Raw genomic sequence first — 16,647 nt, 5'->3', positions numbered from 1 at the left:
TGTACAGTTCAAAACACAGAGGCTCTATTCATAAAAACATGGTACCTTTAATAACTGTAACAGTAAACATTTATTGTTTGTTTTTACTGAAAATACCACTTTTCGATAACAACTACATTTATTAAAAATCATCTTGAATTTAAAACATACTCTATTTAGAGACACAACTACCTCTTAAGGTAGTAAGAAACAAAAATGTAAACTTTCCCCTCAAATTCATTGTTTTAAAAAAAACTTTAATACTTTTTTTTCTAAGGAACAAAACATCGTGTTGTGTATGGTATAAAAGAAATCTATCCCACCACTGATTTATTTGTGTAGACCGCGATGTACAATGTAAAACTTATACGGTACCAATATCACATGCATTACATGTCAATAGGAAATCTTGAATGCAAAACTACTACATGTTACGATTTTTTAAAAGGAAATGTATAATTCACCTTTCTTCTTTTATAGTTCAAATTTTGCAAATAAAAAATAGCATAATAAAAAAGCAATGCAGAAATTTATGTATATTTATATATTGTAAAATAGAAAAAAAAAATCAACCAAGGATTTTGGATATTCTGGACTTTTTAGAAAATTTGATTAAGAAATAATTGCCTCATTCAGCAAATGAAATGATCATATGACCTTGACCTTTGTTATACCTTAAGACAAACGGCTATTTATATATGTATCCAAATATTAGATTATACTTGTCTCCCTCATGCATAGCTCTTATCCATGGACGAATTTGGCTCCACTTTTTTGGTACGCTGTTTTTGGCTATATTTAGCTCTAAAACTTCATAGTTATTTCGGATTTCAAACATTTCGGTTGAGCATCACTGAAGAGACATTATTTGTCCAAATGTGCATCTGGTGCATCAAAATTGGTACCGTATAAGTTTTACATTATGAGGCCTCTGCTGGTGGACTGTTAGTCCCCGAGGGTCTCTACAGCCCAGTAGCTAAGTATTTCGTTACTAGCTTGAAAATACGGATGTATATTTAATTGCTGTTATAAAATCTAGAAATTCAATGCAAAATTAAGCATTATCTCCCTCACGTTTTACTTATATGTATAACTAAGGTTTTATCATGCATGTTTACAAATATGTAAACAATTTCGTATGTTTATATGCATGTTTACAAATATGTAAACAATTTCGCATGTTTATAAGTATGGAAACCACTAAGCATCATTATTCTACTGTTGAATTTTTTTATATGCTTACTAATATATAAACAACTACATGTGTTATACTTATATAAACAACTAAGCATATAATTCGGGTTTTCTATCGTGTATATCTATATGTTTATCAGTATGTAAACAATTACATATATAAATATCGTAGCATATTAATATTAGGAATATAAACTTTGCGTTTTTATCGTTTTAGTTTATATAAACATGTATGTTAAAGTATAAATGCAGCTATACATCAAATCCAGGTATATTATAAGTACATGTATATGCAAATATACATAAAATTCAGGTATGTTATTATACGTATGTATTTTGTAAACTTCTCTTTTTATGACAAACATTTAGATGCAATGTCGCAGTTTGTATGTATGCAGGCCTGCTACATACTGTTATATTTAATATATGTAAGCTTGTTGGATGTATGCGATTTGTGATTTTGCATCTACTCTGTATTTTCATTAATTAATTAAATCTATATGTTTTGTAATTAAGTATACCACTTCTTATGTTTAATATTTTATCTGTCATACAATTTTAACATTACTAACTCACCAATTATTACATTATGCATCTTCAGTTTTATACACATAATACATACTATCGAATAAGAATTATGGAGCCATGTCGTGCTATAAGCTGGATCTAGCTACAGAAACATGGTACAGGGTATGAGGTGTAGCACCTGATGACGACCTCAAAATTCTTGCCTAATGACGATCTCAAAATTGTTGTATGGCATAATTTATAATTAATAACTAATAACTAGTAGCACTCTATTATCAAAATTTTCTTTGGCGACCCTACCCTAATTCTTTTCTGTATATATTTTAGTTATTTCACATGTATATACATACCTACATCCCTATTACTATTACCTGTTACTAATATTACTAATTATGTAATAATTCTGGTATATTTATTTCGGTGTATCTTGATTTATTTGGGCGAAGGACGGAGACTCGTGCGATTACTAATTATTACCTTCTATTAGAATCCAAATAAATTAAAAAATATATTTTCAATATTTAATTTTATATTTACTTATACAAAAATTTTAAATTTTAATTTACTTATTGAATAAATTAAATATATAAATAAAAAATATAATTTATTATAAATAAAAAATATTTTAATTATTTAATTTTAATTTACTTAAATTTTTTTTTTTTAAATTCTAATTTATTGAATAAATTAAATAAAAGTTATTATTAAATTTATTATATAAATAAAAAATATAATTAATTTCTTACTTTTTATTTAGTTTTGTAAAATATAAGTTACTTCTTTATTTCATTATGATTTATGACATACGACCACATGTATGTGTCCGGCCATCAAAAGACAGTACCGCAGTCATCAGACGTGTTGGTACACGATGGTCCTTATTTATTTATATTTATTTATTTTTAAAACCATGGGACAACCCATACGTCCCATACGGAGCATATGTATGTTACTACAACACACTTCAACTTCACTATGTTGGTGCATTTGGGAGGTGTTGGAGGGTGAGGCTGGATCGCAATGAGATGGATAGTATTATGGCAGATAATACAGTCACCAATCGGTTAACGATATATAGTTAACAAATCCTACGAATATCAAACAAACAAATTAGGTATGTCCGCTTCACTGTCATCTAATCATCCCCCATTGAATATCTGACAAGTATTTAAGAAGCATTAAATATGTTCTCCTAATACTTTATCTTTCATAATTCCTACTATGAATGAATACATAATGTAGGCATTGACAAATGTGTAGCTGCTTCAAATCTTAATTATAGCACTAAAATTTTAGGAGCATGTTACGAAATATGATACAGTATGTACAGTTCAAAACACAGAGGCTCTATTCATAAAAACATGGTACCTTTAATAACTGTAACAGTAAACATTTATTGTTTGTTTTTACTGAAAATACCACTTTTCGATAACAACTACATTTATTAAAAATCATCTTGAATTTAAAACATACTCTATTTAGAGACACAACTACCTCTTAAGGTAGTAAGAAACAAAAATGTAAACTTTCCCCTCAAATTCATTGTTTTAAAAAAAACTTTAATACTTTTTTTTCTAAGGAACAAAACATCGTGTTGTGTATGGTATAAAAGAAATCTATCCCACCACTGATTTATTTGTGTAGACCGCGATGTACAATGTAAAACTTATACGGTACCAATATCACATGCATTACATGTCAATAGGAAATCTTGAATGCAAAACTACTACATGTTACGATTTTTTAAAAGGAAATGTATAATTCACCTTTCTTCTTTTATAGTTCAAATTTTGCAAATAAAAAATAGCATAATAAAAAAGCAATGCAGAAATTTATGTATATTTATATATTGTAAAATAGAAAAAAAAATCAACCAAGGATTTTGGATATTCTGGACTTTTTAGAAAATTTGATTAAGAAATAATTGCCTCATTCAGCAAATGAAATGATCATATGACCTTGACCTTTGTTATACCTTAAGACAAACGGCTATTTATATATGTATCCAACTATTAGATTATACTTGTCTCCCTCATGCATAGCTCTATCCTTGGACGAATTTGGCTCCAGTTTTTGGTACTCTAGTCTTCGTTTTAGCTCTGACAAATTTATTTTTATTTCGAATTTCCAAAATTTTGGCTTGAGCATCACTCAAGAGACAGTATTTGTCGACATGTGCATCTGGTGCATTAAATTTGGTACCGTATAAGTTTTACATTATGATTCCTGGGTCGAGGCATCTGCTGGTGGACTGTTAGTCCCCGAGGGTCTCTACAGCCCAGTAGCTAAGTACTTCGTTACTAGCTTGAAAATACGGATGTATATTTAATTGCTGTTATAAAATCTAGAAATTCATTTAAAAATTAAGGAAAATCTCCCTCACGCATAGCTCTTATCCATGGACGAATTTGGCTCCACTTTTTTGGTACGCTGTTTTTGGCTATATTTAGCTCTAAAACTTCATAGTTATTTCGGATTTCAAACATTTCGTTTGATTATCACTGAAGAGACATTATTTGTCCAAATGTGCATCTGGTGCATCAAAATTGGTACCGTATAAGTTTTACATTATGAGGCCTCTGCTGGTGGACTGTTAGTCCCCGAGGGTCTCTACAGCCCAGTAGCTAAGTACTTCGTTACTAGCTTGAAAATACGGATGTATATTTAATTGCTGTTATAAAATCTAGAAATTGAATGCAAAATTAAGGATTATCTCCCTCACGCATAGCTCTTATACTTGAACGAATTTGACTCCACTTTTTTGGCACACTGTTTTTGCCTATAATAGCTCTAAAACGTCATTGTTATTTCGGATTTCAAACATAATTTGTCGAAATGCGCATCTGGTGCATCAAAATTGGTACCGTATAAGTTTTACATTATGAGGCCTCTGCTGGTGGACTGTTAGTCCCCGAGGGTCTTTACAGCCCAGTAGCTAAGTACTTCGTTACTAGCTTGAAAATACGGATGTATATTTAATTGCTGTTATAAAATCTAGAAATTCATTTCAAAATTAAGGATTATCTCCCTCACGCATAGCTCTTATACTTGAACGAATTTGACTCCACTTTTTTGGCACACTGTTTTTGCCTATAATAGCTCTAAAACGTCATTGTTATTTCGGATTTCAAACATAATTTGTCGAAATGCGCATCTGGTGCATCAAAATTGGTACCGTATAAGTTTTACATTAACATGTTTAATCAAAATTTAATGAAAATAGTCTTCTGACGCCAAAGCTTGAGTCACTGTGGCCCTTGTCCAGATCCCTCTTGTTGTTTCTTAGAAGAATGGACTACCACTTTACTGAGTCAAGATGGAGTTGTTTCCTTTCACAAGGGTTATCTTCCATATCATATGGAAAGTCGGTCATGGAATGCATCTTCTACTCATCTAGTTTTAAAAAAAAAAGTAAACAAAAAATAATCCTATGTAACATGTTTTATATCAATACTGAGTAGACACACCATTACTTTGATGAATTCTGTCTTCACCTTTCCAGTGGTTGATTTACCCCCCCACCCCACCCCACCCCCCGCTCCTGAGACAAAAAAATAGTGGTAAAGGATTTCACATGATAAATGTATATACAAACACGGACAAGAAGATAAGCAAATTCATTACGTATTATCAGTTATTAATTCTATTATGTTGTACATGTATGGCTAAAATAACCCATACAGGTTACCTAGAAAGCCTCAAAACTCTGGAACCCTATATCCCCTTTAACAAATCCTGGATCCACCACTGCATGTATTTACACGTACAAGATCATTTCGGGATTCTAAAATAGTAAATTGTATTGCTCGTAGTTCAAGGTGATTTTGTATTTGGTACAGTGATTTCAATTAGATTAAGTTTGTGTACATGTGACATTGTTTATGTATGTATGTTTATATATGACCGTGGTTACATAAAAACCTGCATGGATTTCATTCATTTTTTGTGCTAGAGGGTTGCTGATTGTAAAGTTCTGACAAAAGTTTTGAAAGTGATCTGTACATCAAAGCAGATTATATAAATGTAGTAGACATCTGACAATTTTAAAGGAAGTTGTACAATGCAGGACACACTATTTGATAGAGGTCATCAAGATCATTATGACCATGCACCAGGTTATGTGTTAGATTTCAGAACTACTACCGTTCTAGTTGTCTAGCTCAATACATTAGAGTACCTAAGATCATCACACCAGTTAGACAATACCAAGTAAGTAGATTAATTATACCTGCATATGGTGTTTATATCTCAACTTTTTCTATACACATGAGCTTGTTCTGCGTATGGTCAGTTTTTAAATCGAGGCAAGCTACTGACATACAAGTTGATGGTACAGGGGTTTGAACAGTCTCCATTCAAAATTTTGCAAATTATATGGTCATTATAACGATCTAGTTCGTTAATACAACCATGCTGTCTGACGTGTTTCATACCGATTGTTAGGCATTTCTTGGCAAACTGATTTAGACTACGGATAACTCCGTTTACCTGATCAGGATATAGGGCTCAAGGCAGGTGTGACCGGTCGACAGGGGATGCTTACTCCTGGTAGGTGTGTCCAGGGTCCGTGTTTGCCCAACTATCTACTTTGTATTGCTTAACGGAAATATGAGATAGCTCACTGTTCGTTATCTTCGCCTTTCATTCAAATAAGATTACATTCAAATGTGAATGATGAAAACTTCTAAAGAACTTTTAGTAAACTTGAAGTCGAGAAACTTTTCTCAAATCAACAGCATTAAAACGTATGACTTTTCAACACTTTACAGAACCATCCATCACCATGAATTTAAGACTATACATCTTATTACTATAGACAGTTGTTTCTTCAACAAGAATGGAAAATGGAAATATTCATACCTAGTGATCAGTCTTCCAAAAATATTTTGTTAAACACCACTCTGATTCCACCCAAAGTACTCTGAAGTTGAGATAAAAATATGCTGGAGTTCCTTACTGACAATTTCTTCGTGTTCTTTGGTGATCAGGTCTTCCAACATTCTGTTGGAATTCACATGGGTACGAATTGTGCGCCATGTTAGTTGACCTGTTTTTATATCAATGTGAAGCAGAATGTATTCAAAAACTTCTTCGTGAGAAGAAAAAAATCTCTTGCTGTGGCCTTCAAGTCGAATTTTACATATATCGACGACGTTTTATGTATTAGCAACAATAAATTTCATTCATGTCTCAATTCGATATATCCCTATGAACCCGAATTTAAAAAAAATCTACAGTGTCGTCCACTTCTGTATCATACTTAGATATCTTATTGAAAGTAGATATTAACGGCAAACTAACAACTCAAATGTATGACAAACGGATTATTACAGCTTCTCCATCGTCAACTTCCCATCTATAACATAATGTCAGCATTTCAAAAAATGTATTGTCTTTGTAACGACATAATGTACCAATACAACTTGTCATTGGATCAACTGTTGTCTGGTGTGTTTTATACGATTAAGAAATATCTTGCTGTGGCTCCCCGTAGGGATCCGGGTTAGAATAGGTCTTCAGTACCCCCTTGTCTGTCGTAAAAGGTGACTAAATGGGGCGGTCGTTCGAATGAAACCGCAAACATGGAGGCCCCGTGTCACAGCAGGTGTGGCACTATAAAGATCCCTCCCTGCTCAAAGGTCATAAGCACCGAGCATATGCCTAAATGCAGTCTTTCACCGGCAGTGATGACGTCTCCATATGAGTGAAATATTCTCGAGAGAGACGTTAAACAATGTTCAATCAATCAATCAATCATACAATTGTTAGGTCGTTCTTTGCACACTGATTTTGACTACGGATTACTCCATTCACCTGGTATAGATATAAGTATCACATGTCAATAGGGAACGCTTACTCCTTCTCCGACCTCTGGTGTATCGAGGTTCGTGTTTTATTTTACACCTTATTTTGTATTGATTTAAGGAACTATGAGATAAACCACTCTTCGTTATTTTCACCTTTTTACTTGGCACATCTGTCATACTAAATAGATACAGGTCAATGATTGTATTACATGAATATATATCGTTGACTACAGTACACTTTTCTGTCACATATGTTTAATTCATATAATCAATTTAATTTTCCTTTGCTGTATCAAAAGTGAGTCGTTGGCAATGACAATAGATCAAAATCATAATCATGTTTTAGTTTTATTATAATCCAATTATGTTGTTACATATTTCAGACTTACAAATAAATTCAATGGCAAGATAGGGATTCCATAGACCAATAAAATAACCCAACTATATAAACAATACAATGTCTCTTTCTAAGGAAAAAGAAGTTAATTACTCGTAGAAAAGAAACTAAACAATTAAATAAACCCTATACCAATTTAACTATCTACAAAAACTGCATAATTTTATTGCATTCCTGGAATAAATATCAAACTCCATACCTAATCAGTTGAACATAATGAGTGTTATGGGTTTTCTCATCTGGATACTGGTTGGTGTTTCCAATCATGAACTCTGTAGTTTGATATTTTCAAACACAAACCATACATTTACAGTATATACGTTTGCTTGCTTGGGCATATAAGGAAACATTATTTATCTGCCCCCAGGCAAAAATTGACAACGGTGATGCAGATGAACAGTGTTGCTTAGTTATTACAGTTTACAAGCATTTAAACAAAGTACACTATAACTAACTCTACATAATATGTATATGTATATATAGACACATCGTTTTCCTACACGTCCATCGAATCATACAATGATCAGATAAGTAACGACTGTATTCCTCATTAGTACAACTGCATATTTGCATCTCTTCTATATATGTTGATGCAATAAGTTTTTATATCTATCAGCTATGTCTACAGGAATATTACAGGAATATTAATCACGTGTAATTTCCTCTGACATCCTCTTAACGGATTGTAACTTCTCTGCAAGTCTACTTAGACTTTCCTGGTTTGCAATAATTTTTTCACGATTTTCAGAGAGCTCTTTGATTGTATCTTCTATGAACTTAATTCTTCTGTCTAACATATCGTTTGTTACCTTTGCTATGAGTTTATGCATTACGTCCCCATGATTGCTTTCTAATGCATTGCATACTTTACTTTGAATGGTTGATTTGCATTTTTCATACTCCTCGTCTATTTTTTTCCTTTTTCTGGAATCAGTTGTCAAAAAGGCAAAGACTGGCGCTATGAAAGGTAATGTAGCGATTCCAATGGCAACAGCAGCCGTCAACAATGGAAACCATATTGGGGACGTAGCAATAACACCAGCAACATAAGGTGCAACCGACTCCTCTTGGTAAGACACACCTCCCTTTTCATTTTGATCGCTATACCCTTTCCATTCATTCTCCATCTTTTCTATTTCGGATGATAGCTCTGTATAAAACATCAATATTTCATCTTTGATGTCATTGAACTCTTCAACAACATCAGGGCATTGTACAGTATTCGAGACATATTGCTCTACTCTTGAAATCACTTCATCTCCCAATAGTATATATTGCTCTTCCATGATTGGATGCAAGTTCTTCGGATTTAATATTCTTTCCTTTCCAAGATCCGAGGACATATATTTCAAACTTTCCGTTGCCTGTTTCTCTATAAAAGTTTTGATGCGATTGCGCCATTTTGCTCCATTCTAAAATGTTTAAACATAGTAAACAATATACATACAAATGATGACGGAAAATTTGTTTTATAACGTAATTCATAAATACATATACCAAATGTCACTATCATAGCTATGTCGTTAAAACCAGCATTTCATAAGTTAAGTGGTCGTTATAACACTCTAGTTTGCCAACACAACCTATCATTGGATCAAATACTCTCTGACGTGTTTCATACCGATTGTTAAGCCGTTCTTGGCATACTGATTTTGACATCAGATAACTCCGTTTACTTGAACAAGATACAGGACTCACGGCGGGTGTGACCGATCGACAGGGGATGCTTACTCTTCCTAGGCACCCGATCCCACGTCTGGTATATCCAGGGGTCCGTGTTTGCCCAATTCTCTATTTTGTGTTGCTTATAGGAGTTATGAGATTTATTACTGTTCGTTATCTTCACCTTTCATATGATGATACAGCAAACCCGCAGTAATAGGCAAATCGTTTTACTATCATCAGTATTGTTGGTGGTAGTGGTATTGATACTATCATTAACCATATTATATACTTCTCTGCACTTCTTCTTCAACTGATCAATTTTCATTTCATGATCTTTTCTTTTCCTCTCTTGTTCACTCCTGCTTTTCTTTGTCAATTCTTGTCGTGAAAGTACTCCTGTGTACATGTCCTGTAGTAGTATTTTGAGGTACCTAAAGATAAATGACAACATTTTGTAAATTCAAATACATGAAATGTCTTATTTGAGTCACTTTTACTTTTCGTTAAAAACAATCAGATCTACATCACATTTTCATAAAAGTTAATCCTGTTGTTACTGAATGTTGGTAGGTTTTTTGAAAAAAAAACAAAAAGACATTTCTGGATTCAACACAGACAAAATTGTGTTATTATTGATGTTTTCAATCCCAGACTCTTTAGAGGACAGCAGATTGCGAATAATAATCCTTCATAATCACGCTGTCAGTTCCGTACACTTAGATTTAGTTACAAATGAATACCTGTCGTCAGAAGTATCGACCTTTTTTGTGATGAAAAGTTCAGTCCTACATTTCATCAAGTGACCTTGATGATACTTCCAGATAGCAAGTGTTCAAGAGGTCGAAGGTTTTAGGTTTAACCCGGAAATTAAAGGTATGGTCGTCATTTATCAGATTTCATATTAACCGGATGACAGTGTATATTTGCAATATCAAGGGGCAGATTTGATACTTTTACTTCGTTTCTACAAATTACTCTGTATTGTCGTATTGTCTAATACGGTCGGTGTTAAAATTGTTGAATTAAATCTGACCACTTCATTGTCTTCCCAATTAAGGTATTACGATAGCCAAAGGCATTCACCCTGGTAAAAATCAAACACAAATGATAATAGCGAGCGTAGTGGCCTCTCATAAAGCTAGCTCAAACATATGCATAAAAGAGAATTAGTTAAAAAATTTAACTCTGGGCTAATTGTTCACCCTCATCTTATTTTGTTCGAGTTACGCGACTTATGCAAGACGTCTGCGAAATGCATCTGAACAACCAGTACTAAGGTTTTCAACCAACTAGTGTTCAAAAACGGTACAGTTAGGCTTTTCCAGCACGCACATAACAGTACAGAATTGCATACTGTTTAATGAGTTAAATATCCAGGTGACTTCAAGATGCTATAGACTGTGAAGATAAAACGTGGATATTTCAGTATCAATTTAACTTTTTATTTCTTGAGTAAAATATAAGCAATATCAATCTGAAAAACTATGCATCAATTCTTTCACATTTGATATTAGTAAGAAAGTTGAGGATAACGAACAGTGATCAATCTCATAATCCCCCGAAGGGCGTTATAGTAGATTTGATCACGTACCAACTTCATTTCATGTCCCAATAACACTCAAAAATCATATTCTACTTTTTATATTTATATTTTCTATTTTGATTTGTGTTCTTACCGAGCTGCGATGATTATGTAGCATATGACCGAAATAATGATCGTAGAACACAAAATATAGTTCGTTAGAGTTTTATCGAATAAAAAATTAAGAACAGTATCAAAGACAATATGAAATATTGAAATATAATTTAAAAGTTTAAAAAAGACGAAACGGGTGTAAAATAAAAGTAATTTAGAGCATAAAGTTAACTGAAATGACGACAAGAAGAGCGGAGTAAACTACATCCGTGATGTGATTAGGTCGGGATCAGTGATGAAGAAACTGGCCTTGGTCTAGCCCACTAGGTTGAAAATACAATTATTGAACTCGTGTTTCGACAGAAATTCAAAGGATCTTAGAGAATTGATGGAGGATATGATGGGTCAAGTTAACGTTAAGCTCTTAGTCAGGTTTTTGGAAAGAAACAACGGCATGTTAATCGTAAAGACTCGCTGTTATAGCCATGCAGGAGACGATTCGAGACAGTAGGACAAAGTGCACTGCAGGCAGGTTGCTTCTTTTATTTACCTTCAGTGTGTGTAAGAGAAAATAAAAACTGACAGAGTTTTGGTTCAATTGAGATATTTCTGTTGTAGAATTTTAATGAAGACTCGCACCGGTACCCTGACATGAACCAGCCTCGCTAATGATCATGCTGAGCCAAAGCCGTGATGGCAGTTGCCAGGAAACAACAGGACAATTTATCATCATAATAAAGTAAATAGGCATATCACTCTACCTACATTTTTTCACTTCGACTATCATAGAACTTTATTTTATAAATTCGCCATGCAGAAGTTGCAATTTAGGCATAGTTGCAGACGGTATTTAAAACTGTTTAAAATGAAACAACAAAACGGTATGTTAAATGTTTCTGTTTTATAAATTGATGAAATTCTTGTTTGTTTACAAAATAAACTCGATATAAATACCCTGCTGCGTTTGTTATGATGTCATTGCAGTAGCGGATCCAGGGTTTACCAAAGGGGGTGTGTTAAAGTCAGGTATTAGCCAAAATACTCAGCCATTATGGGTGCCAATCTAGAATTGTACTCACAGTATTTCTATTATTTAAATTTGTGGCGAAAGGGGGGGGGGTCTAAACCCCCTACTGCACTGCATAAGCAAGAAGCCAGGTGAAAGTACAGGGACTGACTTTTGAAGCGGTGATTATATTTATACGCAAGAAAAGACGGATTACGTGACCAACTTCATGTTGAATGTCACTTTCATTCGTACTGTCATATAAGGAAGTGCTTTGACAAATTTAAATATATATTCTAACTACATGTGTGACAGCGATGCCATTCCTTTGCTTTCAACAATGCAAACTGATGTAAAAAAAAAAAAAAAAAAAAAAAAAAAAAAAAAACAAAACAATGTAACCATCCATAACATCTTTGTAAAAAAAAACGTCCATTCAGATATCAGTGGATCATTTTCAACTATTATATTTGGAAAGAAGTCATATTCATGCTATAAGAGAAAGACAACATCATAGTAACAACTATATTCCTGATTGTTTTTCAGTACACAATGACTTATATTTGAATATACTTTGTTTGACATTAAAATTGTTTGACACCTTGTGTGTTTTGTGGTTGATAATCGCAAACACCACAATACACTGTTTACAGCAACTGTGTTATGTTTACCGCGTTTAAGAAATAGGCGAATCAAATGTCTAAAGTGGTTTTGCAAGATGATAAGATATTTCGATAGCTTTGTCTTCACGTTCAGATAACGTCCAGGTGCCTTCAGAATTTTCTTTTATGGATAAACCTTTATGTTAATGTACACACTAGCTGAGTTTGTCGCAAGGTAGCACCATGGGCATATTACACTTTACTGATGGTTTGAAATATCAAAAGTGAAAAGCAATGAAAAAATATTACATGAAGACAATACTAACTTTGATAATTTGGAAGTGCGAGAGATCAAGAGATGATATTTTTATTTTCAATGAGAAAAATTAGGGCCATGGTTTAGTTTGAGATCAAATACTTCGAACAATCAAACTTCAAACCTTTCAGGGTTATCTATATGCAAGGTGAAGATAACGAACAGTGATCAATCTCATAACTCCTACAAGCAATACAAAATAGATAGTTGGGCAAACACGGACCCCTGGACACACCAGAGGTGGGATCAGGTGCCTAGGAGGAGTAATCATCTCCTGTTGACCGGTCACACCCGCCGTGAGCCCCATATCCTGATAAGGTAAACGGAGTTATCCGCAGTCAAATCATTTTAAGTCCACACCTTCTATTTCCCACAAATATCTTTTTATTATTGCATCAAACTACTAATGGAAGAACTTTGTTGTTGGATTTATTAGCACAAAATGATAAAACCAAATCCTTGAATTCATTTATTACTTATTATAGCCTAGAGAATATACAAACATAAAAGATGATATGTAGATTAGATTCTTTAAATGATTGATTGAATATTCTTTAACGTCCCTCTAGAGAATATTTAATTCAGACATCACCGTTGCCGGTGAAGGACTTCAAAATGTAGGCCTATGTTCGGCGCTTATGACCTTTGAGTAGAGAGGGATCTTCATTGTGTCACACCTGCTGTGACACGGGACCTCGATTTTTGTGGACTCATCTGAAGGGCCGCCCTATTTAGTCGTCTGTTATGATAAGCAAGGAGGTACTGAGGACCTACATTGTATTCTAACCCGGATCCCCACGAGATAATTCTTTAAGTGAAACTACATTTAATATGTATAATTCTGCTAAAAAATCAATGTTTTATTCTTCAGTATTGAAGTATATAAATGCACAAGCGCAGAAATGTTTTGAAAATATTTTTTAAATTCATGTAACATGGCTACTATGAAGAGAACAGTCTTCCAGTAGGACAATCTTGAAGGGATGTAAATGGACTGTCTTTGCCGTAGTTGTGCATCCTTCTTGAGACTTCATGTTACACATATTTATCCTTTCGTATTTATTAAACCAGAAGTGATAAAAGAATTAGATAGGCTACATGAGGAATATGTTTTGGTTCCAGCTGACAAAACTTGTAACAATAGTGTCTTTGTTTGTAAGGCCCATTATTACAGCTGCGCGGGTTGGTTAAGTATCCCCTTATAGAATATCACAGTGCACTTTATGCCTTTACTTCTCCGAACTACCAATATATGACGTCATAATGGTAAAGGACGTCAAGTCACTGCAAACGTGAGCTGTTATGACGTGGATAGTGTCAAAAACTTTATTTCAAACAGCCTATAAGATGTCAGAACGCTATTGCAAAATTCACGCGTCTGAATTGTATTTTAATATCTTATATGTTAAAATAGTTTGTTTCATTACCCTTGACTGAAATTCAGTGTTTAAACTGCTGTCGAAAATATTATTTTGAAATGTACTCTGTTTTATACCAGTGGTAAGAGGTAAATTTATGATGTGTTTATAAAAGGTAATTTATGAGGTAATTTATGAGGATTCGTTTGAGATCTTTTACCAAAATCGTAAGATGGGTTTGTTCTCTACCCGAATCTTACTTGGGTAAATGTGTGATGGCTTTGTTTGAATACAGATTACCTTCAAATGTGTAGGTAAATGTGTCGGTAAGTTGAACTCTTCATGAAATACATGTATTTTGTACGCAAGTAATACTACCATTTTCCCAAGCACATTTCGGGTACACAAGGATACGGTGAGTTCATTTATCAATCAAAAAGTTAAAAATAATTGTTAAATTAACTGCGCTGAAGCGATTTATGTGAAACATTTCAAATGGCCGTCACGTGACCAACGAAGTCGTGTGATAACATTACAGATATGCTAATTATAGCCGAGAGAACCTTCTATATAAATTGTCTGTACTTAAGTATATCAATTACAAGTGAAAACCAGAAACCGACCTCGCAATCCAATGTATGTTTTGAACGCATTTCAAACTCCGGGAAGCCTTAAAATAGCTGCGTGTATTTTAAACGCATTAATTCCACTTTTGGTAATCGTACATATACTCCGACTGCTCTTTTTGACGGGTGTGACCGGTCAACGGTTAATGCTTGCTTCTCATGGATACCTTGTACCACCTCTGGTGTGTCCAGGGGTTCATGATTGCCTAACTATCTTGTTTGTGTTGTTTGTGCGGGTTATGAGATTGATCACTGTTAGTTACCTTTAAGTAACAGTGATCAATCTCATAACTCCTATATGCAATACAATACAGGGAGCTGGGCAAACACGGACCCTTTGATATACCAGAGGTGGGATCAGGTACCTAGGAGGAGTAATCATCCACTGTCGACCGGTCACACCCACCGTGAGCCCTATATCTTCATGAGGTAAACGGAGTTATCTGTAGTCAAAATTAGTATGTCAAGAACGGTCTGACAATCGATATGAAACAAGTCAAAAAACACGTCAGACAGCATTTCACCCAATGGTAGGTTGTATTAGCAAACTAGATTGTTATAACGACAATAGAATTTGCAAAATTCTGTCTTTATATGAGACTGTTGGAACCCCTGCACCATCAACGTGTTTGTTAAAAACTGATCCTACGCAGACCAAACTCAAGCATATCGAATCAATTGAGTTATATACACACCATGTACAGGTGATAATGGAATGTAGCTGCATAAATGTAAGATGTATTTAAAAAGTTTTCTATTAGCTATCTTCCCGTTGGGATCTGGGACAGAATAGGTCCTCAGTACCTCTTGCTTGTCGTAGAAGGCGATTAAATTAGGCAGTCCTTCAGACGAGACCGCAAAAACCGAGGTCCCCTATCACAGCAGGTGTGGCACGATAAAGATCCCTCGATTCCTGTTCAAAGGTCATAAGCGCCGAGCATAGGCCTAAATTTGGCAGGCCTTCACCGGCAGTGGTGATATTTCCATATGAGTGAAATTTTCTCTAGAGGGACGTTAAACAATATTCAATCAATCTATTAGCTACCAGAAACATCGCTCTTGTGGTGTGTTTGGGGAAGAAACATCAGTGGACTGAGATATCTATTTTGAATCTGTGTAATGAAGCCAATAAAACCCAAGAAAACGAATTACCTGAAATGCTGTTTCATTCTAATATTTTCATTTTGGTTTATAACGTTTTCTAAAGCATGTCGAAATTTCTGAAACTCTCTACTTGAATCTGTTTCTTCTCGAAATCTGTATCCGTAAGGTACCTACAATTAAAAATATACTGTGTCATTACATCTAGGTACGCTAATTAAAAAAAGATAAATCTACAAACTTCGTTTGTAAAAATGTCAATAAACATTATATTCCCAACAATCGATTTCACCCTTTATGAATGCAAGGCGAAGATAACGAACAGTGATCAATCTCACTACTCCCACAAGCAATACAAAACAGACAGTTGGGCAAACACGGACCCCTTGACAAACCGGAAGTGGGATCAGGTGCCCAGGAGAAGTAAGCATC

General features: G+C 34.1%; 1 protein-coding gene across 1 annotated transcript in view; it reads right to left on the bottom strand.

Moving 5' to 3' along the window:
- Positions 1 to 7,843: 7,843 nt before the first annotated feature.
- The window catches only part of LOC125661856 (transmembrane GTPase Marf-like), a 40,992-nt gene continuing 32,188 nt past the window's right edge, over positions 7,844 to 16,647 (bottom strand). The window contains exons 12-14 of the mRNA XM_048893979.2: positions 16,267 to 16,388; positions 9,860 to 10,001; positions 7,844 to 9,317 (exon numbers count right to left, since the gene is read on the bottom strand). Of these exons, the coding sequence (XP_048749936.2) occupies positions 8,550 to 9,317; positions 9,860 to 10,001; positions 16,267 to 16,388 (1,032 nt within the window). The 3' untranslated portion in view covers positions 7,844 to 8,549. The remainder of the gene's footprint in view (positions 9,318 to 9,859; positions 10,002 to 16,266; positions 16,389 to 16,647) is intronic.

Source organism: Ostrea edulis, chromosome 8 (assembly GCF_947568905.1).
Source record: "Ostrea edulis chromosome 8, xbOstEdul1.1, whole genome shotgun sequence".
Lineage (NCBI taxonomy): Eukaryota > Metazoa > Mollusca > Bivalvia > Ostreida > Ostreidae > Ostrea > Ostrea edulis.
The sequence above is the reverse complement of the archived record's forward strand: the minus strand, read 5'-3'. Positions and strand labels throughout refer to the sequence as shown.